General features: G+C 55.5%; 6 protein-coding genes across 6 annotated transcripts; 4 read left to right on the top strand and 2 right to left on the bottom strand.

The window, feature by feature from the left end:
- Nucleotides 1-1171: 1171 nt before the first annotated feature.
- CGCA056_v003256 (Uncharacterized protein) lies at nt 1172-4387 on the bottom strand (the record flags this gene model as incomplete). Its single annotated transcript, XM_037318513.1, has 3 exons — nt 1172-2191; nt 2244-4033; nt 4093-4387. 3 exons carry the CDS (start codon nt 4385-4387, stop codon nt 1172-1174), a joined length of 3105 nt encoding a protein of 1034 aa, XP_037183451.1.
- A 3355-nt stretch (nt 4388-7742) lies between these two features.
- Nucleotides 7743-8812, top strand: preg (Nuc-1 negative regulatory protein preg; the record flags this gene model as incomplete). The annotated part of the gene is made up of 2 exons (XM_037318512.1): nt 7743-8212; nt 8278-8812. 2 exons carry the CDS (start codon nt 7743-7745, stop codon nt 8810-8812), a joined length of 1005 nt encoding a protein of 334 aa, XP_037182983.1.
- A 479-nt stretch (nt 8813-9291) lies between these two features.
- Nucleotides 9292-9928, top strand: CGCA056_v003254 (uncharacterized protein; the record flags this gene model as incomplete). Its single annotated transcript, XM_037318511.1, has 2 exons — nt 9292-9809; nt 9865-9928. The coding sequence occupies 2 exons, from the start codon at nt 9292-9294 to the stop codon at nt 9926-9928; spliced, it is 582 nt and encodes a 193-aa protein (XP_037182984.1).
- Nucleotides 9929-10675: 747 nt separating this feature from the next.
- On the top strand, nt 10676-11154 carry CHZ1 (Histone H2A.Z-specific chaperone CHZ1; the record flags this gene model as incomplete). Its single annotated transcript, XM_037318510.1, has 3 exons — nt 10676-10822; nt 10884-10896; nt 10970-11154. The coding sequence occupies 3 exons, from the start codon at nt 10676-10678 to the stop codon at nt 11152-11154; spliced, it is 345 nt and encodes a 114-aa protein (XP_037182985.1).
- A 1623-nt stretch (nt 11155-12777) lies between these two features.
- Nucleotides 12778-14026, top strand: bet1 (Protein transport protein bet1; the record flags this gene model as incomplete). Its single annotated transcript, XM_037318509.1, has 5 exons — nt 12778-12788; nt 13082-13300; nt 13379-13472; nt 13578-13765; nt 13795-14026. The coding sequence occupies 5 exons, from the start codon at nt 12778-12780 to the stop codon at nt 14024-14026; spliced, it is 744 nt and encodes a 247-aa protein (XP_037182986.1).
- Nucleotides 14027-14601: 575 nt separating this feature from the next.
- Nucleotides 14602-15895, bottom strand: CGCA056_v003251 (uncharacterized protein; the record flags this gene model as incomplete). Its single annotated transcript, XM_037318508.1, has 2 exons — nt 14602-15753; nt 15860-15895. 2 exons carry the CDS (start codon nt 15893-15895, stop codon nt 14602-14604), a joined length of 1188 nt encoding a protein of 395 aa, XP_037182987.1.
- Between the last annotated feature and the right edge of the window lie 7576 nt (nt 15896-23471).

The raw sequence follows: 23471 nt of genomic DNA, 5'->3' as shown, positions 1-23471 counted from the left end.
CGCCATGGCGGCCGGTAGTTGGGACGCAGTGAGCGCCGCACCACAGATTCAGCAGGCGGTTTCTCGATGAGTCGCTCCTCGTTCGCATGCAACCATCCCTGTCTGTGATGGGAGGTCCACACCCTCACGTCATGCCACCAAGACCCCTGCGCACCCCGAACGACGACCCTGCCGTCGATCGTTGGCCCGGTTTGGACCCTTGCACATGCAGCGGCGCCCATGAACCTCTGGTGGATCCCCCGCCCAACGGCTCGAATCCCACTACCGAAACTTCTTGGTTGTCGGCGGGCTTTTCCAGAGCTTTCTTCTCTAGATCCTCTCGTGATCCTCAGATCACATGGAGATGAACTTATCCGGGGCTTCCGGCAAACCGATCGTCGAATAGCATCTTGTCACCAGTGGCAGCTTGGGTAGCTAACAGCGATTATTAGCATACACATCGGCTGATATGCTCAATAAACGTCTCTCGGCAGTCACCGAAGGGACCACGAAGTATATCTTGCAATTCTATGGTCTCGGAGTTGTTGGTCAGAGAACTCCTTCACCTACAGGCGTTGACGTCCGAAACTCCGCTACTAAATAAGACAGCAGGCGAGATCCTCCGCAAGACGTACCCTCGCCGTACTATGCAGTAAGATGAGTAAGAACTCAATCCACCCGCGCCCAACGTCTCTCGGAGAATTGTTTTCTGAGACTTTCTGATGTAGGTTTGGATAGCTCGTCAAGATAACGAAGAAACTCCGAGATACGCAGCAGGGCTGGGGCATGGATACTAAATTTCATTATTTCATTAACCTACCCTGTCTTTGTGACCATACTATGCAGTACCAGTACGTGGGGAAAGAAATCCCTTGGTAGCAACCACCTCAAACTCAAGCGAACGTCAGGATATAAGGCTTATGTCCTGTGGCACGTCTGACAACAACGTCAGCAACAAGTTCACGTTCCTTAGTGGTCGAAGATGGTCTCATCTCAGTGCTGAGAGTGACTGACGAAAGGCACCAGTTATCCTACACCATGGACCGAGGAATGTTTGCAGAATCCGAAGTATGCCTGTGCTTCATTCATCATGTACTGTTGTACCGTATACAGTATCCCTGCAGCAAAAATCTCCATGTACAGTCTATCGTACATTCATATGAATCGGCCGATCCAACACCCTTTCCTACTTCTAATAACTGCTGACCTGCTTCATTTGCCAAACAGCGCTCTTAGCCCTTTCCCTCACGTCTAGTTCACAGTCGTCCTCTAAGCCCTCAAGTTTGGTAAGGAAACCTAATTTCTTCAGCTCGTAAGCTCTCTGCGCGCATGCGCGCGCATCGCTCTCATCATCCTGCCATGTCAGGTTGCTGATCAGATGGCAGAGAGCCACCCGTACTTCCTTGTCCTTGCTGTTAAAATGGTTCGCAAGGAGTTTGAGCAGATCTGTTTGGGCGATCACCAGCTGCCGATGCTTTGGGATACTCGCAGCCATATGAACCAGAATGAATACAACTGCTTCGATGATCTTTGCCTGAGGGTAGAGCACCCGGGCCTCGCGTCCCGCGGCAGATCCTACCGAGCGTCTCGACGTGGGATGGAGGACCTTAGCCTGAAGTTTTCTGGCCAGTATGTCGAAGAACCTGTCCTGCCCAAGCTCGCTGAATAGGTAGTCAATCATCTCCGTGGTCTCGTTCGCCGACTCTGTGCTAGAGCCAGAACCAGCCGCCCCGATCAGGTTTCTGATGAAATCAAGTCCCTGCTCCTGGATGGCGAGATCGTCATTCCGTGCTTTTCTGAGTGGGTTGAGTTCAGCCTCGCGCAAGGCTGCTAGCCTGGCTTCTGTTTGCCGGAACTTAGCGGGACGCTTCCCATCTACGTCTTGTGGTGGGATGCTGGAGCTCAACCAAGACCGAGATAATGAATCCGGCTGATCCATCTCCACATCGCCATCCATGTCGTCGCCGACGTCTATAGCATTCTGCTTGTCCATCTTCGACCTCGCGAGGAACAGTGCATCGTCCTCGGTATCATCGCAGATGAGCTGCACGAGCCAACCGGATTCAAGCTCCTCTAGACATTGCTTTTTGGTCTCGGGATCAACGGCATGGACGAAGTGCTTCAATGCCCATAGAGCGTTGAGTCGTAACGCAGCGTTGAGCGAGTGTGCGTGCTCACACAATATTTTCATTACGCCCTTGTCGGCCAGGACCTAGAACGACCATTAACACCGACCTTCTTAAATGTTTCGGCTTGCAACTTACTTCTCTCATTGGACTCACTTCGGTGACCAAATTGCAAATCGCAGCGGTTGCAGCAATTTGGACGTCCACGTTCGGGTGCCTGAGAAAACGGTATAGGGGGACGGCGACTGCGTAATCGACCAGGGAAGTCCTCAAAATACTCACGGAACGCGACAGCATTCTGACTGCATGACAGCCAGCAATCAGCACAGACAGGGGATTGCTTCCGTATCCAGAGTTGTGATCTGATGCAGAGGCGTCGGGTACAAGTCCATCTGGCTCGCTATTCTTCGAACGGTCCTTTGGATTTGAGGGCTTTCCAGGTGTCGGCGAAAGCGACTGAACAATATGGGCTACGACGTCCTGTTCAACAAAGGCTTTGCGATACTCGTCCTTGCCCGCCGCAAGTGCTCCAATCGCCTTGAGTGCGCTTTCACGCATTCTTACTTTGTGCGCCAGGAGCGGAGGTTGTCCTTCTGGCCCTAGGGCACATGTCGGATATGTACTTTCCAACTCCATGCCCGTGTCCGCCTGGGGTGACCATAACTTAGCGTACGCTGACGGTGGAATCGGCTCATACGCATCTTTCAGAAGCTTGCTGAAGGACTTGACAGCGCCGCAATCATAGGCCGCTTTCTGGAGGTGTTCGCTATCTGTGATCATGCGAGCCAGTATCGCCGGTGTCCGCTCCAGGATCGTCCATTTCATGGCCGTGTCCGCGTCAACCAAAGGAGACTTAACCACTGGTGGCGATGCCTGAAGTTGATCTAGCATGTCCATAAGCACAGGGACCACGAGGAGGCCGAGACTGGTTTCTCTTAGATGCTTGCTGCCAAAACCGGATCTGAAGAGCGTTGTCAGAAGGTTGGCGGCCATCAATCGTTCCACGTTCTGACGTGTCCTGACCAAGAGAATGAGCCATGGGATGAGTGGAGTCTCCTGGTCCTCCTCGGGTTCACCTTCGTTGCCAAATAGCTCAAACCGTGAAGCCTCCCAAACTGACGCAGTTGAACTGTACTTGCTCGCCGCAGAGCGGGCGCGCTCTCGGGCATCGGAAACTCCCAGAGAGGGAAAATGTGACTGCTGAGAGCCAGAGAGCCGCCCCTGGTGTATTGGAATAGCAGGAAGGAGATAATCCATAGCACTGAGACTTTGCTGGCGCGCATACCCGAGGCCGCTGATTTCGAGCGAGTTCCAAGGAGCTCGAATCTCCTTGGACGGTGTGAACTTCAGAGACGGGAAAATAGCCATAATGGCCGGAGAGCACAAAAGCATACAAGCCCTGAAGCGTGAGTCCGAAATGATGGTAGCTAAAGCCTCCAAGATAGGTACCAAATTGGAAGTCGAAGGTTCCGGTTCGGGGAAGAAATCAGACGTGTGATCCACTCGCCCGAATACTTCAGCGTATGGAATAACATGCCCTTGGCCAACAGCGATACTCGCCAGTCTTGTTGCGAGTGAGTCGAGAACATCAGAATTCGCCAGGGCAAGCTGATGCCTCTCCTCTCGACAAAGTTTACTGATTATGTTCGCTACCAACGCGATCTGGGTCTGTTGTGCCGCGGTGTTAGACGCGCCTGACAATATCGCATTCAAAGACTCGATGTGTTCGGGCGCAAAGACGGCCTCGGCCAAGGCCTGTGTATCCACTGGCGAGTCGGGCGTTGCAAGTGCAGAAGACTCGACGATATTGAGCAGCGCGCGGAGGGCCGTGGTAACGAGCAAGGGAGCATTCGAAATCGGGCAGATGTTCGCTAGCAAAGCAGGTAGGGCACCGGCAGCCAGGATTGGCTCGACAAACGCAGTTCCTCCTGAAAACACTCAAGTTAGCATGCGATTAGAAGAAGATCGTGTCAGGACGAAAACGCACCATTGGCGAAGCTTGCCAGAAGCTGGAGAGCCTGGAACCTTTTGGTCTCCTCCTCACTTATCGATCGCGGGCTGCCATGGGGGGCACCATCCTTGCCATTCACCTTGGCTGGTGACCGGGCAGCATTGAGTATCTTGACGATGGGTTCCAGCACGCCGCGCCGAGCCCACTGCTCCTTCTTTTGCGCATGGCCAACAATGTCATTCTTGAGGGCCCGCAGCGCACTTGTCTGTTCGATATAGCTCCTCGCGCTGAGGATCTGGGAAAGAATCGGAGGACTCGAGGACCGGGCCATGATGGAAGAACTTGGTGATGATGTGGGGAAAGGACCTCGGCTCTCTGCTGTCAACTTCAACCAGCACGTCGTGTGCTTGCAAGGACGAAGTGGTGCGGCGGCGACGGAGCTTGCGTCAGAGGCCAAGGTCCATGCAAATGGTCGAGTGTCAAGCAGAAGCGGTTTGAGCTTCGCACAGCGTTGAAGCGTTTTCTCAGAGCGCCTAGAAATGCAATAATAGATGATGTCCTCGAACGGAGGGGAGGGGATGTCGTGAGAGAGTCGTTGGCAGTGGTTACTCAAGATGCAGATGAGCCGGGAAGTCGCCCGCAAGATGGACCACGATTAATCACGTCAAGGTTGATAGGTATCGGTAGGCTGGGAGACTGACTGGGTACCAGTGCCAGTTGGCGGCACCGGGGATGGCCAAGGCACGTGCACTGTACATCGCAACCAACCGTTTTCAGAATCCTCACATGCTAGCTGAAGCTTGGGGCAGCGTGGCAGCGTTGGTCAACACCGGTCCATCGTCAATGCAACGATTCCTGCCACCACCTTTCGACTCATATCGGATCGGTGCTAATGGAGCATAATTCTCAGAACGAACTTGCAGGAGGTTGGAAGCTTATGGGGATTTCATCTTGACAATATGCATCCTCTCGCAAGCTCCATTGAACCACGACTTTTATTAGATGTTGTATGCAGTCCCCAATCTGTCTCACTCTTGAAGTGTCTATCCACTGTTATCATTCACACAGAGAATGTTTCCGGAAGGAGACGAATTAAAGTTTACTGGCACGTCCCCAACTACCCAGAGTGAGTAGGCCAATATAAGTGAGCAAAAGGATTCGAGGGCCATCACGTGATGGAGTTGTGTCCTATCGTCCTCATTGGCGCAATCGGTTCAGCGCGTCCGACTTTTACGGCTGGTGCTAGGTCGGTGAAATCGGAAGGTTGTGGGTTCGAGTCCCACATGAGGAGAACGTGTTTCTTTTTGTGTGTTTAACAGCCGTCATCTTGAAAGCCTTTGCTCCTTTTTGCCTAGTTTTGGTTCTCTCTTCTCTCAATAGTTAATCAGCCTCGAAATATGATCTCATTTAATGAGCAAATATAGCGTAGAGAGGTTATTTAAGTTCTAGTAGCAGACACGCAGTTCAGACGAGAGAAGTGTGAGGAGCGATTCGTTGTCAACCCCTCAATGAAAGCTTAGTCGCACAATACAACGGTTACCGCGATGCGTCTTCCTGGTGCAGAGAGCAGAAGTTGATGGCCAATATGGCTTGTGAGCCGCGCTGGTAAGCGTGGCCCTTTACGAGGCACTGTTCAACCCACGCGGAACGGAACGAGTAATTAACTTTCACACAGCGGAGTTGCCAATTCCTCTAGGTGTCTGAGACCATGAGAAGCAGCGCTGGAGCGGGGCATTCCACAGCATCGGATGTTGTGTGGCTAGTCTCATTGAGACAACCTGGTCTGGACGTTGTCAGGGTTCCGTCATCGTGAGAAAAGAGAAATATCGAGCCTGTGTCACTGAATAGCGCGTGTGCAATATGCTACTGCGTACAAGCCGTTCACTTGAGCGGGCAGACGCGTTGGCCGCCGCTTAACTAAGGTCAAGCAGATTGAGAGTAGGTCAAGTTGTTCTCGGGTCCCATCGTGTCACCCGAGGCGGCGCATCGCGGCACTCAGCCAAAAGCACCGGGATATCTGACGCAAGATAACTGACATCTGACGACTTTTCAATGATTTTGGGACCAGGGACTCCGTGACAGCGGCAAGCAAAGCTGGGGCATCGGAGATCAGCAGCAGGGGTGTAAATGATAAGGAGAGAGCGCGAAAAAATCGCAGCGGCAGCTGACGGCACCTTGTGTCGGTGAGGGTTCCCATACGTTCGTTCAGTCGGGTCTACCTTACCACAGGGCAGATACGAAGAGGAAGAAGTTTAATCCAGAGAGATTCTCCTCCATGGAACCTTATGTCTATGCAGATGGACGTATAATAGAATGCACAGTGTTGTTGTATTAGTAAGGTATCTTGACTGGTATTTTGTTGTGCCCCAAGTAGAGAACACTAGGCAACTTCTTCTGTTGTTCGAGGAAGGTGAGAAGAAAAGGGCAGAGAAGATTGAGCCTCCCAAACGGCGCTTCCGGCTCCAGACCAGGCATCGCAAGCAGCCAGAACCTTGTCAGCACCTGGCTGGGAGGCTGTAGAAGGGTTGCACCGCTGGCCTAAAAGCGACTTTAGCGGCGTCTCTCGGTGTCCAGAACCAGAAGGGCGGCCCACCATCATGGCTTCAGTGCAAAAATGGTACAATCAGCGGCCCTCAAAAATTAGAGAAAAAATCCTCAGAGGTGTCTTTCACCTCAATTGTCCCCTCCTCCTTCCCCCCTCTTCCATGCTGCATGGCGCAGATGAGTAGGTACTACCTAAGGTACCCAAGGCAGCGAATACCAGTAGCACCACTGGCACGTTTTTGTGTGTCCAGGTGTCAAATCCCCCCCACCAAACCCACCACAGACGACTGGTTGGCACCAGAGGCGTCAATGTAAGTCTTGGCTCCGGTGCCGAGACCGCAGAAAATCAGATTCGCGCGTCCTCCTCCCCCACACATGGCATGCCAATCCCACTGACTGACGGCGACCAGTCCAGTTTCCCGACATTGGGGCCTTGCCTCACTGTTCCGCTGGTACCTTGCCTGTTACTGCTGGTGCCGAATGCCGTCTACACCTAAGGGATATTAGCTGCCTCTGATGGTCTGAACCATTCACGCGATTCAATCCAGTGCATCCGCGGAACCTGGATCTGGAACCCAAAGAACCACCAAACTACCTACCGCGGCGGCGAATACCAAGCGTCGACTACTTACTAAACCATCCCAGTTCCATGTGGGCAAACGATGCCCCCCTCGTCCCGATTTTTCGGCGTGTGGTAATCTGATCTTGGCTTTGATAATCTGCAAATCTGAGCCGACCCCAGCCAAACCTATCCAACCCAGCCCGTTAAACTGTCAACCTAACCTTACCTACCTTACCCTTCTACCACTGGCGAACACACCCCCTCGGCCTGCCTCCTCAGTATCCATCGACTGGCGACTACGGCTGTCGACCCTCGCCCGCCCGCTTCTTCGACCCACGATGCGCCCGAGACCATGTTGACAACATCTCCCATCGTGGCCAGCTCCGCCAATGCGTCGCCCAGCAGCTTTCATTATGCCCCTACGCGCTCCTCCCCGCACTCGTCTCCTGCCCGGCTTTCGGCCCCTTTGCCGCGGCGGCACTCTGCATCCAGATCCTCCCCGTCCACCTCAATGACCTCACCCTCCCAACCACGCCCACGACAATATGTAGCTGTCGATGCCGGCACTCAATACTCTCCCATGGAGTCTCCGAATCACCAGCCCCAGGCACACCCAACAGAAGGTGTCGCCGATGCCCCGCGCACCTCAGTGCCCGCCACGCCCGCCGAACCCCCACCAGCGCCGCGTCCTCAACCGATAGACCCTTCCGCGCCTCTGCCGCGACCCCAACCTCAGCCGACAACGCAAACGCAGACTGTCGTGCCTCCTGCCGTACGGCAGTCATCAGTCACCATTGCCTCACCTGGCAAGCGACGGAACTCCCAAGACCCCGCCATCGCGCAAGCGAGCGCATCCGGCGCCGGCGAATCTTCGAGCGCGGCTAAGCGCCCCAAGCCAACAGCTGGGCCGGCCAAGGTACTGCCACTGCGGTATGAGCTGTGCGGTGTCGAGGATATGGTTGTTTTGATATCACACATGCTATCTGAACTCATCGAGACCAATGACGCCCTGGCTCTTCGCTCTGGCAGCCTGACTCGGTTCCACTCGAGGTAAGCAAAAAAAGGCGCTTCGTATCCTTTTGATATCTATGTATGCTTACTGATATGTTGCGCAGGACGACACCGAGCATTTCTGTACTTGACTACCTGAACAGACTAGCGAAACACGCGACACTGACACCGCCGCTGCTGCTGTCCATGGTCTACTACATTGATCGACTATGTGCCTTATATCCAGAATTCACCATCAATACGCTCACTGTACATCGCTTCCTGATTACGGCGGCCACAGTCGCGGCCAAGGGCTTATCGGACTTGTTCTGGAACAACACTACATATGCGCGAGTGGGAGGCGTTAGGGTCGCCGAACTCAAGCTGCTGGAACTAGAGTTTCTTTACAGGGTAGACTGGAAGATCGTCCCTAACCCCGAAGTACTCGTCGCATACTATCGGGGCCTAGTTGAACGCTGCCCCGGGTATGCTCTGCAGGATGAGGATGGGGTCGTCGAGGATGAAGACTCTGACGAGGTTGACGACGAGGATGGGTCAACCGAAATTTCAGATGGCGGCGGTGACGACAGTGGGGACTCGCCCGATGATGAGAGCCCCGCGAAGTCGCCGCCGCCCGACGCAGCAGGTGCGGCATCATAAGCTGCTTACGGATGTCGGGGGTTCTGATCTACAACATGAGGCGTGGTTTTCTTTGGTTGTTCTTTTAAAAAGGGGTGGGCAGCTGCCCTTAGAGGCATGGCAAAGTGGCGTTTGGACAGGCGGTATCATTTTAACGCTCAATGAGTGATAGCGGTAATGAAATACCACACTTTTCTGATTTCATATGAGAATGCTTGGGGCGTGTCGAATTCTTCAGATTGTGCATGGGACTGCTTTCTCGTGGTATTTCTTAATATACTCCCCGTGTCTTGGCCACAAATTCGATGCCGCCATCGGTCGTTCATCTAGGTGCTCATTTCTGTGCTGCGTTAGGTAGCGTAAATCTGCCGGACTAATCCCGCATCCGAAGCTGGGTCCCCCGGAACCTCTCCTCCAACAACCCCCGTCTCCTTCAATCAGCGCCCTCACCCAGGCCACCGAATCCGACGACTGAACGGGTGCAGAGAAACCGAAAAATCATGCGCGCGACATCGTTCCTGTCGGCGCTCTTCGCGGCGACCCTCGCCGCCGCAGCTGAGGCGCGCCTCGCCAAGATCTACGTCGAGCCAGTCTCTCTCGCCGCGAGCAAGTCGCCCTCCTTCCTCGCCGAGGTCGAATACGACGCAAAGCAACCCGCCGAGGCGACCGTCTCGTCTTTCGAGTTTCCCGAGCTGCCCGAGGACGGCGCGAAGCTCGTGCGCGTAGGCGTCTACGATACCGCGACGAAGCAATGGACGTCCTCCGTGTCGGTGGCCTCGACGGAGAACTTTGCCAAGGGGTACCAGCCCAACATCCTCCTGAGCGTGGACGCTGAGGGCAACGTGGTTGGAGCGGGCTTGAAGGGCGTCAGGATCGATGCGGGCGCGACGAGGGACTTCGGGCCGCAGGCTGTTGTTCGGGTTACGGGACAGGGCAAGACACCGGAGCTGAATAAGCCTGTTGTGCTGAGTCCTGAGGGAAGGAAGGTCGTCCAAGAGGAGAAGACCCTCTTTCAAAAGTATACCATTTCTCACAATCGGGTGTTCTTGAGCTTAAAGTTAACGTCGGCACAGGTACTGGTGGCTGATTGCGATCGTCGTCCTCATGACGGTCACGGGCGGCGGCGATGGAAAATAGACGACGATATAGAGGATGGCAGCATTGATGAATACCCATTAATTGATGTTTTATTACTGCATTAGACCGCAAGATCTGTTCAAGCGAAGCTGTGCTTAGGTGTCCCGGCTGTGTTCCCGATTCGAATCCGTAACCCCTTCTGTCACTGTAGAACTGGCTGACTTGACGCATCGGCGGGTGCAGAAGGTATTCTTCTTCCTAAGTCTAGCGGTGTACTCTTATCGGGAACCTTGGACCCAGAGCCCAGGCTATAGAGACTTGCGTGCACTAGATATGGAGATGCCTACAAGTCCAATTGCCAATGATTGAACAGAAAACAGAGCTTTAACCCTGTCTGATGCCGCATCTCATATCGGTCGCTCAGCCTGGAGCCTTCAGTTGACAGCCTACCGCAAGCCTTCTATCGCCTTCCGTCTTCCAGACAGCTCTGACAGGGACTGACACGGCACGTGTGGTATGGCTTTTGTGGCGCTAATCCTGCCCGGGACTAGCGCCGTTGCTAAGAGACATGCAAACCACTGCTAAAAGCTGGGACCTGCTGGGGAAGGTACGATCGAATTGATAAAATCCGCCGCCTACCTTACCTTGACCGGCGCAGCTTCACCTCCACTTTCCATCTACACCCACGCTATCCCACCCGATTCTTTCCACAACCGCAACACTTACGTTAGGTCAACGGCAATCGCCTTTTCGTCGCCTAAGCTTTACTTGACAATCTTCCCTCTCTAACACTTTCAAACAAACACAATGGCCACCGAGAACTCCGTCACCGACCCTACCACCGAGCTCGAGAACAAGGGCAAGGGCAAGGCCGTCGCCAGCGAGGAGCCCGTCGAGCAGAGCGAGGCCATGGACGAGGATGATGACTCTAGCGAAGAGGAGGAGGCTAACGAGGTACTTACTTCCCAATCCTCCCCCTCAGTGTTTGCGCGCAAGCTAACGTTAAAAAAAACAGACCGCTGAGCCTGGTAAGAGCTGATTACCGCGTCGCCTACAGCGCAAGACTCTTCCCACGACCACGACTAACGATTGGGTTTACAGTTGACGAGGACGATGGTATGGACGAGATCGACCTGAACAACATCGTTGAGGGTGGTCGCCGCACCCGTGGCCGTGTCATCGACTTCGCCAAGGCCGCCGAGGAGAACCCTGCCGACGACGAGGACGATGAGGAGGACGATGACTTCCAGGCGCCTGCTGACGACTCCAAGATGGAGGAGGACTAAGCGATTCCTCGCCACGCCTCGACTCGTCTTGCTTGCAGCCACCAACACACAAGGTGGCACGGTTACGGTTATGGAAACGAACAGCACATCAGAAAACGGAATGGGGGGTTATACAAAAGTTTTACGTGGGCTTAAGGGTTTCTCGCTTTTGATGACGGCGTGTCCGGTGATTGGACACATGCAGCAGGCAACGGTGGATGGATATTGCCCGTTTGGACGGCGTTTAGAGACGAGTTGGTCTGCTGTCTCGCCCGCCCAGGGGACCTTAGGTGGGATGGAATGTCTCTTATCCTACCTACGCTGCTCTGCCCGCGGGCGTCAATACCCCGACCATGAGTGCTATGGAAACGAATACATGCAAACACTGAACGGCCATGTGCGAAGTAGACGTGATCAGATCAACAGTGATGCTAGTAGTTAATGCTGGTGTGAAGGAGGTAGCCGGCGTTATGCGTTGATGCAGGCCCCAGTAGCCGCCCCTCGCAGCAGTTTTTTATTAGCTGTCCAACGGGGATTTATCCACATGAAAGCTGCCAGCTCGATCGCTGATTCATGCATGAAGCGACCTAGATCCGATCGAGGGACCAGCACTGCCTTGGCAAATGGCAAGTACGTAGTCACGTAGCTTTCCTTTCTGCGAATAATTCTGCAAGGCACCGCAAAGCAGACAGGACGAACCGATTCATCCTTTGCAGGTCGAGTTTGGCACAGCTGACGGGACGGACCATTAAGACGTATTTCTAAGCTCTAGGGTCGTCGGGACCCGACGAAACGCGGTGCGGCCACTGACTGCGCTAGAACCACTTCAACATCTTGGACGAGTGCTGCTGAATGTAGGTAGCGGGGGGAAGCTGGCTGGTGTCAGACGGCGTGCAATTTAGGGGACTTTACCACAGACGGCGGTTCAAGGAACCCGCCCGCCGCTTGCACGTTCTGGCCCTTCCGCCATCGTCTTTTAGGTTATTGTCACTGCTTTCGATTGGACAACGGGACGACACGTACAAGAGCCTGGAAAGCACTTAGGTTTTGCCTCCGAGAACAGGACCTCTCGCAGCAGGACAAATAGGTCGCATCCAAATTGACCACCTTACACGCCTGCTTATTTCTCCGTTCCCACGATGGTTTCTTACAACTGAACATACTTGAGCTACTCATCTCCCTCGTCGATCTCGACTCCACGACCCGGGCCATCTCTCGTCATATTTCCCCTTTCCCACACATTAGCTTGCCTTTCTCAACAGGGGTGTTGACGGACCAAGAGAAAAGCCAAAGACGTCAGTGGACAGGACTGCCGCTACGGAAGTCTTGCCAAATAAAATTAAAGATCGCCCAGCCGTCATAAACATACCCCGGCACGCACCGAAGCGACGACCCAGGCCGACCGGGCCCTTCGACCTAGCAACGACCACCTTTTTTTTCTTCGACGGCTGGAAGACGGGGCAAGGACTTCTTGAAGTTTCCCCCTTCTTTGACACAAGACACCCCTTTTGGCATTCCGCCTAGAGACAACCCGCGATCCGAACGACGGCGCCCGGATTTCCGTGTTGCGCGCGCGATACGTAGGTATCCAGTAGCTTAGGGGGTCCTCTGGACACGCCGCGACAAGGCGACGGTTCGGACACCATGGCTTCAAGGTTAGTACCTAACGGTTGATACATCTGCGCCCCTTGCTTCGTACCCTGGCATCACGAGCTTGCGCATACATCTCGATGTCATCTCTTCTGCTTCGGAATCGTTCTGGCGGCCGTCATGGTTCGAGTCCGTCAGCCGAAGCGTTGCGGATGAGACAATGGCGCCTCCCCCGACCAACGTCCTTCAGATCGCCAGACGAGCATGTCACGATGCGACTGCGAAGACCGCCATGGATCACCTACAACACGAAAGAACGTCGATCGAGCTTCTGCTAATGTTCATGCGTGAATGACAGATTCGGCGCGTCCTCGCTCCACCAGCGCGACTCCCGCAGCGCCTTGTTCGAGGGCTACACCGGCGACAACGCAAGGAGGCCAGTCAGTGCCTCGCCATCGCGTCTTGGCGGGTATGGCTATGGCTACGCCGGCGGTAGTGCCTCCCCCGCGCCCACGGGGAGCCACCTCGGCGTCGACAACGGCACCCGGGGGTTCCGCCCGGCGACGCCCAACTCGAGGTACGCTCGCTCCATCGCCGATTGCATGACGGCGAACGCTCCGGATGCGCGAACGATTTGCTGATGGATGTTCATCAGGGGTCAATACAGCGATGCAGTCCTCAACGAGCTCGAGAGCCAGAACGATGAGCAGGTGGAGGGCATCATGGGCAAGGTCAAGATGCTGAAGAGTGTACGTGACATCCTGGCGACAGCCTCCGGCCGGCGCGTCGTGAATTACAAGGCGCAAGACGGTGAACCGGCAGATGCGAGACCAGCCGCTGACGAGACTCTTTAGATGACGGTAGCCATTGGTGACGAGATCCGCGAATCCTCCGCCATCGCCGAGAAGATGAACGACACCTTCGACTCGACCCGGCTGCGCCTTCGCGGCACCATGAACCGCATGCTGGTCATGGCTCAGCGCACCGGCGTGGGCTGGAAGGTCTGGCTCGGCTTCTTCGCTGCTGTCTGCTTCCTCTTCATGTACGTGTGGCTATTCTAAAACTTGAAAGAGTTGGGAATACCAACCCCCCCTATGGGTCGCGGTATGAGGGCTTGACAAAGGTCAATGAGTTAGTTGACCTTGGAAAATGGCATGCTCAGAGACGAAGTTACGGCAAGCGGGAGGAGTTTTGCGAGAGAGACGTTCGGATTACAACCCTGGTCCGCAAGGGCACAGGAAATGGCGTCTTTTCTCGCGAGGTTGAGCTTGATCTTGCATTGCCCAGGGTCGGCCGCGATTGATTGAGCTCGCATCGCTCGGCGTTACTAGGAGTACTTCATTCACAGGCTCTCTTACGTCTCAAACTGTTTATATTCGTCACAGGCACGCAAAGATTGGAAATTGCGAGCAAGAGCGATGCATTTGAACCATTGCCGATGAGAGACGCGACGAAGAGTTCTTAAGAAACTCCCCAAAACGGCAGGCCTTTTGTGTGTCTTGCATGTGTCTACGTTTGAAAGGACGGGAAACGAAATGAAGGACTTTGTTGCCTTTGGCCAGTATAATAAACACTTTTTGTAATAACGGGGTATACCGACTAATGCTACCACTTTTTTTCCGCCCCTCGATAGAGCAGGTTCGTTTTGTTTTTCGGACTTTGTAACTGATACATTACTGTGTCTCCTCCATCCCCGTGATAGGATTGTGAAGAAAGGGGGAGGATTTCTATAAGTGAATATCCACTTCTTGCTCCGTTCGCCTCGTCGTTCGTCGCCATCCGTGATGTGAATTGCTTCGTTGTGTTTCAAAGGGTATCTATCGTTCATGAATCTGTCCTATTCGTCCGTCTCCCCCAGCCTGCAATGTAGGAACGCATCTAACGCCTCTGGGCCCTGACGTTGGGACTGCTATGCAGCATGCTGCTGTCGATCATGCTGCTGTCCGCAGACAGCAGCCCGCTCAGGTCCATGCTGCTCCTGGGTCCGCGCTCCCTCGTTGGGCTCAGCGGCGCCCTCAACGGCGCGGCAACCCTCGGCGCGAAGCTGATGTCCTCGTCGTCCTCCTCGTCGCTGCTGGCCCCGCCGCGTCCGTCGTCGCTGCTGCTGCTCAGGTTCACCTCGGAATCGGTCTGCTCGTACACACCGCTGAGCTCGCCCGCCTCGGGGATGTCGTCGTCCAGGTCCGCGTCCATGTCCATGCCCATGCCCATGTCGTCCTCGTCGCCGGCCGTCAGGAGGTCTTCCTCGTCGAGCATGCGGCCCCCGCCCTCGGCCTCGAGCTCCTCCTCGCCGCCGTAGATGTCCTCGCCATCCGCGTCACCACGGGCCATGGCTTGCCGGTACGCATCATCCGCCATGCGCATGCGCGCCTCGACGAGGTCCTCCCGTCTTTCCTCCTCGTCTTCGTCCCCGCCGCCGCCGCCGGGGCCTTGCGTGGTATCGTCGTCATCCTCCTCCTCAGAAGCTTCCTCGACGCTGCTCGTCATTCCGCTAAGACCATCCTCGTCAGAGTCCTCTCCGCCGTCGAAGCCGAAACTGCCGTCCGCGTCGGGGATCTCGTCATCCAAGTCGCGCGGCTCGTCGTCACCGTCGGGAACCTCGGCGTCCAGGTCCGGACCGAGGTCGTCCCCGCCATCCTCAAGCACATCCTGCCCCGCATCGCCGGCCTCGGCGAGCTCCTGCACGAGCGCCTCGCGACGCATGGCCTCGGCGTGCTCCTTCTGCTCCTTCTCCTCCTCGCGCATCTGGTGCAGCGTCTTGGGGATGCCGGGGGGCTTGAGCCAGCCGCTGCCAAAGTTGCGCACATTCAGCCTGCGCCGGTCCATATACTGCTCGTCGGCGCGTAGGCGCGCGAGGGCGGAGCGCTCGATGAGGAGCTGGCCCGCGCGGCGGGATGACGAGCCATGTTGTTGTGCTTGCTGCTGCTGCTGCTGCTGTTGTTGCGTCTGCTCGCCCGACTGTTCGTGGGCTTCGAGGAGGGCGGCCTGGGCCAGAGGGTTGCGGGACGAGGTGTACCAGATGGAATGCGACTGTTTTGGTTGTCCTCGCGTTAGAAGACGTCACGATGGCGGGGTACCCTTTGGAAGCTTGGTAGAGGGGGGGGGGGGGGGGGGGGGGGGGGGGGGGGAAGCTTACATCTCGTGGTGTCAGGTCGGGTAGGAGGCCGAACATGATGGATACTTTTCTGACCGGCGGGAGGGCGGTCGAGTGTAGGTAGGTTGGGCTCGCCTAGGTTCGTCAACGTCGTTGTGTGCGGGTATCACACATGCTCAGGTGCTGTTGAAAGCGAGCTGTCTCCCCTATTGCGTAGCTATACCTAGCTGCAGGCGCGCCAGAGTGGTTGCGAGTGTAAACATTTGAAAGAGTACGTACTGGCAGCAGCGACGGGGGTTAGGGGACTTACCCCACACTCGCAGACGCGCCGCGCCTAGCGCGCTTGATCCCTGTCGCAAGAGTTCACGATGCTTCACTGTGGGCGGCAGAAAATGTGGTTAACTACGTATTTATTCAACGACGTCCCGTCTCGTCACACGCGGTCTTCACGATGTCTCAACGCGCACGACGAGGTGTGTGTGGCACAAGCCTGGGGAAACTCGTGTCCCCGCCCCTCCTACGACAGCAGCAGCTGCCAGCAGACAAACAGTCGGTCAAAAGGGTGCATCGGCCGTCGCCCACCGCCAAATTGCTTTCGCCTCAATTCCTGACCGAGGCGTCGAGCCTGTCTGCTCTGCCCTGGCCTGGATGCCAGGTTTCACTGAGAGTGAAGTGTCCGTGGTTACCCACGGCGCCTACGTCTCCTTGGGTTCCAATATTTCTAGTTTTTGTGAGGTAACAAAAACAAGGGTCCGGTACCGCTGCCGCCTGGCTCCCGCCTCCCGCCACGGCCCACGAATGCTGCGTTTCTCTCGCATTCTCGACCCATCCGCAGCGGACGGGGAAACGAGGACCAAACGCTCCCTCGCGCCCCGCGACGGACGCTCTGATGTGTCTCATCGGGAAAAGTCGGAACCACCGCTGACATCGGAGTAATTGGCATTGGTTGTGTGTGCTCTAGTGGAGGTTTCAAATGCCATATTTCCGCAAAGTGGGATCTTTTTCCCTTCCTTGCGCGGCCATGGGCTGACTCGAGTGGACACTTTTTTTTTCTGCCGCTTTTTTTCTCTTGCACGTCCCTGCATCAACGGTCTGGACAGTTTGTGGCCGCTCCGATATAGGGCGGTCTGAGAAACCGCAGTCCAAGACCGCTCCGCCAGGGGTTGCATCCGCCCGGCCCTAGTTGGGAGGAACCACCGAGCCGACTTCGGCGGGGCTCTGCTAGCGCTATGGAAATGGTAGAAGTATGCTATGCAGGACATAGGTCCGCTTCCGTTGTCGTGCTCCACATAGCGGTGCGGAATTCGTTCAAAGAAAGCCGTTACCAGAAAAGACGCAGCTATTTCTAATTGCAATTGATCGAGTTGCTGGTCTGACAGTAGCCGGTGACACAGGCCAGGCATTGGGCTAAGTAGGCTCAGTCTGACCATCTTGTTTGACAGCATTTAACGCGGTGTTGATTCGCCCGTGCCGTCATGCCCAAATAATTCGCCGGGGGCGCTGCAGAGACCTGCACCAGGACTGAGGTGGTGAATCCGAGCCTGTGTCATACTTCGAGACCTGAGTTGGAGGGTGGCCTCGAGAGGGCATAGGTGATCAGCCGCTCCCAGCATATTGGGCACATTTACATATGCGTCCATCCAGATCCAGGATGCTAACACGTGCTTGCTGCGAGAGATGATCTGGGAAACCCTAATTGCCTCCCCGAGTTCAAAATTTATCAGTGTCGGAAAATGCCTTTCCGGGTGCGCGTTCTGACAGGCATTCGGCTTATGCACCTCGACAGCATCTGTGACGTAGGAACTGCGTGGCGCCCAGGCGATTCATCACCGAGGCGTGAGTCTCTCGTCTGGCAGCTGTGCCGTCCATGCCTGTGCCTCTCGTCTTCGGCAGGCTAAGCGTTTGATTCCCTGGGACGAGAAAGGCCCCTCTCCTCTCCTCTCCTCCCCTCCAGCTCCAATAGCCAAGAGCGAGAAACGTCTGTGCGTGGACGCCAGCAGGGGTCACACCAGCAGGGAGCTGTGAGATCTCGAACGCCTCCGGCCGGCGGGGTTGCATTTAGCATGGGTGAGACTAGGGGATGCCTAGCTTCGCTGTAGCTCAGATGCAGATGCAACAAGTCGCCATCGTGGTTGGGCCGAGATAAGACGGTTGAAGATGCGGCTACCATTGTGATTGGCCGGCTTCTCCAATTTCACGTTGTCGATTTTTTGACAGCGACCCTTTCTGCTCTGGGCGACAACATCTCTCGATGCTGCACCGCAGTCCGGTCACGCGCCAACTTCGTTTCCTTGGGCTGGATGTGCCCGACGACAACGAGACTTGTTGCCTTATCCGTATGTCACTCTGTGCGGCAAAGGAATACGTTCCATCCATCCATCTCATCTTATTACAGCAAGCCTTCCCTTCGTGCTGCCCTTGACGCATGTGCTCGGTGCTGCCCGCCATTGGCCAGCCTTCCCATTGAACCCGTATTGTTTGCATTTGTGATGCATCTCGTCGGGAATCTCGCTCTTCTGGGCCACGCGCAACGCTGCTTTTCTGACGAGCAGCGCAGGCTTGTCTCTGTCAGAGACCTTGTCCGTACATTCCCGCCACTACCCATGATTGATGACGCCTCCGGCGCTTTTGAGAAATGGGAGAGGTTGCGCTGCTGACCGGTCCCCTGGTTTCCCGTCGGCCTCTGCCGCCGCCCAGCCATCGACACCACCAACTTCCGTAGATCGGAGGGGTTGATAGGCAGAGGATAAACACCATCCATTCTAATTCGCGCTTGATCTTCGGAGTGAAATCGGGACATGCATTCTTGTCGTTCCATGACGCAACGGACTGAGATTATCGGACGTTGCTTGGTGCCTTGAGCCTGCTGCCGCCACCACCGCCAAACGGCGTACGCACAACCGCGAGAGATGGATTGAAGGACCCTAGTCGTACACACTAGGCAAAGCTTTCGGCATCAACGCGCCACCCAGCAGCAGTAGCATGTGCAAGCGCACTTGTAGATGAACGATGTTGTAGTGTACACCCTCACCCCGTATCCCCAAACTCCATCCCCCAAATCACCCGCATCGGTGCTGGATTCGCCCTGGTTCGCTAATAAGGGTCCGGGTCCAATTTCTTGGGGGGTTACTGCGGCCTGTCAGGGGCCCCCAAGCGGAGGCGACATCGGCCAAGGCCTCTTTGAAATGCATCAAGGTGATTGGCCGGTGCCGAAAGCTTGCTCGTCGATGACATTAACCTTTCAGCTATTCAGTTTCGCAAGATGGAGGCGCTCTATTCGGCACCCACCTACTAACAGAAAAAACCGACATCTCAAGCAACCACGAACCTCTAACCACTGACCCTAAGCCCTAACCATAACCCTAACTACCTAGCCTAGCCCAAACGTATTAACCGCGAAATCTACCGCATCTTCGAGGAATTTTCCTAACTTTTCCCCGATTTTCCCTGATTTTCTAAGAATTTCTAAGCTTCGCGCGCGTAATGCGTGCAGATGTTAGTGTGGACAGCTTCGCACTGGTTTTAGGTGGGCCGCTGTCTCGCGAGCATTTTCGTGCACGGCTTTTTTTTGTATGGGAATTCTTCCTAAAGAGGCTTAACCTGGTGCCGAATAGGGACATGGGGGTGCCGAATAGACCTCCTCGCAAGATGCGTAGGTCAACTGGGTGCCCCCTGCTTAGCCTGCATGCGGTGTGTGGGGTGCATCTCCGTCGCTGGATTTGGCCAAAGCGCTGGGTTTCTCTGCTGAATTTCTCTTACACCAAGTTATTGTCGCAAACAACACTTGACTGGAAGACAGCTCGCCTAGGGACACCAAACGAAGATTATCAGGCAATTGCTCTGCCGCCGGGGAAGAACGCGAGAGGCTGGCTAAATCGGTAGACCCTTGGCATGCGTAGCCAAAAGCCAAGTTGCTGGCGGTCACGAACAGAATTGTGCGAATTGTACGTAGTTTGAAAGTCGACTGAAGAGGACGGTAGGAACGAGCTGGGCGTTGGTTGTCTCGACCTTCAGCATCAGCCCACGGGAAATCTTAGCCACTGCCCAAACACGCGGTCAGAATTATTCCTCGTGTCGACGGCTGAGATGGCAGACAATACGGTCTAGCTGATTTACCACTAGCTCGACCTGTCGAGTTGTCGAACCAAGCCGCCGGTTGCCCGCGGGTAAACGAAGACCAGGGAAAGAAAACGGCATAACCGCCCATTAAGGACCCTAGCGAGCGGCTGTGGGAATTGCTAGCAAGTGACAGATCTTTTCTTGCTGATTTGAATTGGCGACGTCTCCATTGGCGACGGAGTCTCGGAGGGCAGGCGGCGACGTGAGGAGGCGAAATGGCATCCGAAAGATACTATGAGCCGAGTCCAGTGTACAGTGCCGGGGCGGACGACGTCGCAAAACGAAGCAGAATTAGAAGAAACGACTGTCGGTCTAGGGGCTGGCTGTGGATCGGGCATTATTGCAAGACGAGTCTAGCAACATCGACCTGGCGGCATTGGGCGCGTTGCGGACAACATCTATGTTCCCCCAGACGAGGCGGCGAGGTAGAACGTCAGGCAGTCAGTGTTGTGCTGGTGTTATGCCTCGTGGTTGCGGTTAGGCCCCGTGTCGTTCAACTGATGAGAAAAAGGGGAGCAGTAGAATATGGGGCCAAGCGCTGCGAGACTGGCAGCACGGCGTGAGGGAACCTCAAACGGTCAGGGTTGGACCCCGCAGAGCAACGTTGGCACGTCCGTTGTGGTGGGTGAGCCATTTGTTGTTGGGGACGTTGTTGCGGCGCATGGGGACACAAATTACAGAGACGTATTGTCTATGGAGGCGTCTGGGGACGAAGGTTTTCGGAACTCGTGTATTGTTGGAGAGGAGAGCATCGACAGAGAGGGTAAGACATGGCGAAGATGGTAAGTCGAATCGAACGAGTGGATATTGTCGGCCAAAGGGTGATGGGTGAGTCGACGCGGAGGAAAGTCGATCGAGGTTGACGTGGCCGGAGATGAGCAGAATGTATGCTGAATGGTGGTGCACCGGTATGTGTGGTGTCGTTCCGTTCCTAGCCATCCGCGGCAAGAGTCTGAACCTTTGAGAAGGAGGGAAGCAAGAGCATCCCGGCGAGCAGGTTGTTGCTGCGTCCAATACGGCGGTACGTGTGCTGCGTACGCAGTACAGACGTAAGGTAGTAGGGCATCTGCGGGATGATGGGCAGAGGTGTTATGCTTGCTTGCTGTTGGCCGCTTAGCAGATCAGTGACGGTGTTGTCGTGTCGATGAAGAGCGCCTCCCAGCCGATGTGCGCTGTTTTCTGGCATGTGGTTAACAGCAGTCGGGTGTCCTCCTCCTCTTTCCTCAGCACTGCACAGCACCGAACAGCACCATGGAGGGGCAAATCGTGCGCTGGACGGTCCACCTGCAGGCCGTCCTCGCCATGGACAGGCCACTCGAGGGGAAGAAATTCCAAGGTTCATTGCAGGGTGGCAGTTCAGCAGCCCTGGATTGTCTGGGCAGTCCATGGCAGACAGGGAAAGCTAGCAGGGTAACATGGGCAAAAATGGCAACATCAGAGGCAGGGGAGCGAAGAGGGTGGAACAGCCCACTGAAGAGACATGGACCGAAAAACGGAGCTGGAAGCGACGCAGCCACCGACCGGAGGCGGGGCGGAGAGGAAGAGTCAGAGATGCTGTTTGGACCCCACCAATGAGAGACGATGTTGTTGGATTGAGCCCATGGCTGATTGGCTGGCTCCGTCCCCACCGACGCGGCAGTCTGGAGGAGAGTGAATCAGAGAAAGACCGACTCCCCCGAGTGGGAGGAACAGCACCACAGCAGCTGCAGCGCACAGACGTCAAGCGCCGTCCACGGAGCCTTACCCAGCGTGTACGTACCACCCTTCAGTCCCCCTCCCCCCATCCCATCCCGTCCCATCTCTGTCGCTTTCGCAGCATTCTGCAGAAGATACGTACCGTTTCCATCACGCTGCAAACCCCCACTGCCCACCATTTCGGCCCCTCTTGCCAGTATCCAGCGAAAACGAAAGCCGCAGCATATCTACACTGGCACACTCAGTAGAAAGCATGAGCCTGTGCTGGCTCCATCTTCCGTTCCGTCTCGTCTCGTCTGCACCGCAAATTGGGAGGGGATGAGGCATATGGACACTCCAGGAGGCGGACGTTCCGTTGCACTACGCCTCTAGAGTCCTCTCAGTCTACTTGCAGCAGCGGACCAGTTCGGTTTGCATTGCCACGGCCCATTCCGAATTAACCCCCCCAATAGCCATCTTGCGCTGGGTTAAAGGGAAAAAGAATTGTATCCAATATCCCGAGAAATGGCCTACTCTTTGCCGGGTGTTGTCGTTCTTGTTCGGCGCCTCATCCGTGGCTCGGCTCTTAGTCCGCATCTTGCTCTCGTTTTCTCTTTCCCTCCTTCTCGTGCTCACTCTGTGCCTCCGCTCGCCAGGCTCCAGAATCGACAGTGTCCACCCATTGTCTCCATCGACAACCGTCTTATTCATCCAATTTGCCTTAGCTCCGTCTGGTCTGTGATCCCTTGTGGTCTTCGTCGGGTGGCCGCTGGCGAGTGAGAGTCCTTCCCTTTCCAATCCGTTCCCCTCCCGTCCAGTCCAACCACCCCCGGCTTGGACCCAGCGTTGCCAGCGACGACTCAGGACTCCATCAACTCCTGTTCTGTCCATCCCACCTTGCACTCACACACACCCTCTTGGGCTAGGACCGTCCCTTTCATAAAAGGTTGCTCTTTTCCCTCCTCCCACCTCTGCCCTCCTTTCCTCCCTCTTTCGCCCTCCCATTCCTCTCGCGCGGTGCCTCGACGGTAGTAAAATAAACCCTCTCGATACCATTGCGCATCCAGCTTGACCATTTGGTCCTTTCAAATACACAACGCTCGCCGGTAAGTGATAAGTGCTCACAGATAGACACGCGGAACTCAAGCCCAGCCTTGATATCCGAGCCCGTTTCCATGCCACTTCCACGTTCATCCTACCTGCCCTTCAAACACACAAACACAATCGGTCGGAACAAACCAGCACCGAAGGTCGCGTAGAGCAAGAGAACGACGCCAGAGAGGAGACACCACACAGACAGAGACAGACAGATTCGGAGAGAACGACGAGAGAGACAGACACACACGGCATAGGACCTAGGACCAAGACATAGAGTTCCACAGAGACACAGCTCCCGAGACGAAAACGGCGGTTTACACAGCGATGCCCAACAGTCCCGCGCAAGCAGCAGCAACAATAGTAATAGCAACAGCAACAGCAACAGCAACAGCGACAGCAAAAGCACCCACTCCAGCCATGGCAATCAGATAGCAGCAATCCCAATCGCGTGCCGTCCCCATCGGTTTGGGCATCTCCGTCCGCACTTTTCTGCGCGGCGCCTGTTTCCACATGCTCTTTTTTGGGGGGGCTTGCGCTTACGACTGCGAGACGACCCCACACACCCCCAGGTCCAGACGTCGACCCCTGGTCGCAATCCCTGTGGCAGTGATGTAAGGTCACCGCGGGAATGGAGCTTGCAGTCGCCTATCAGCCGAAGCCAAAACAACACCAAGGGAGAGAAAAAAAATTCTTGGAGGGGCAGTCGGCCGGTGGCGGCCTAGCACACAGCTAGCGCAGCTACATGGGCATGGCAATTTGGGTG

Source organism: Colletotrichum aenigma (genome assembly GCF_013390185.1).
Source record: "Colletotrichum aenigma strain Cg56 chromosome Unknown KSG_Cg56_contig02, whole genome shotgun sequence".
NCBI classification, from domain to species: domain Eukaryota; kingdom Fungi; phylum Ascomycota; class Sordariomycetes; order Glomerellales; family Glomerellaceae; genus Colletotrichum; species Colletotrichum aenigma.
Note: the sequence above shows the minus strand (reverse complement) of the source record. Positions and strands in the feature narration are given on the sequence as shown.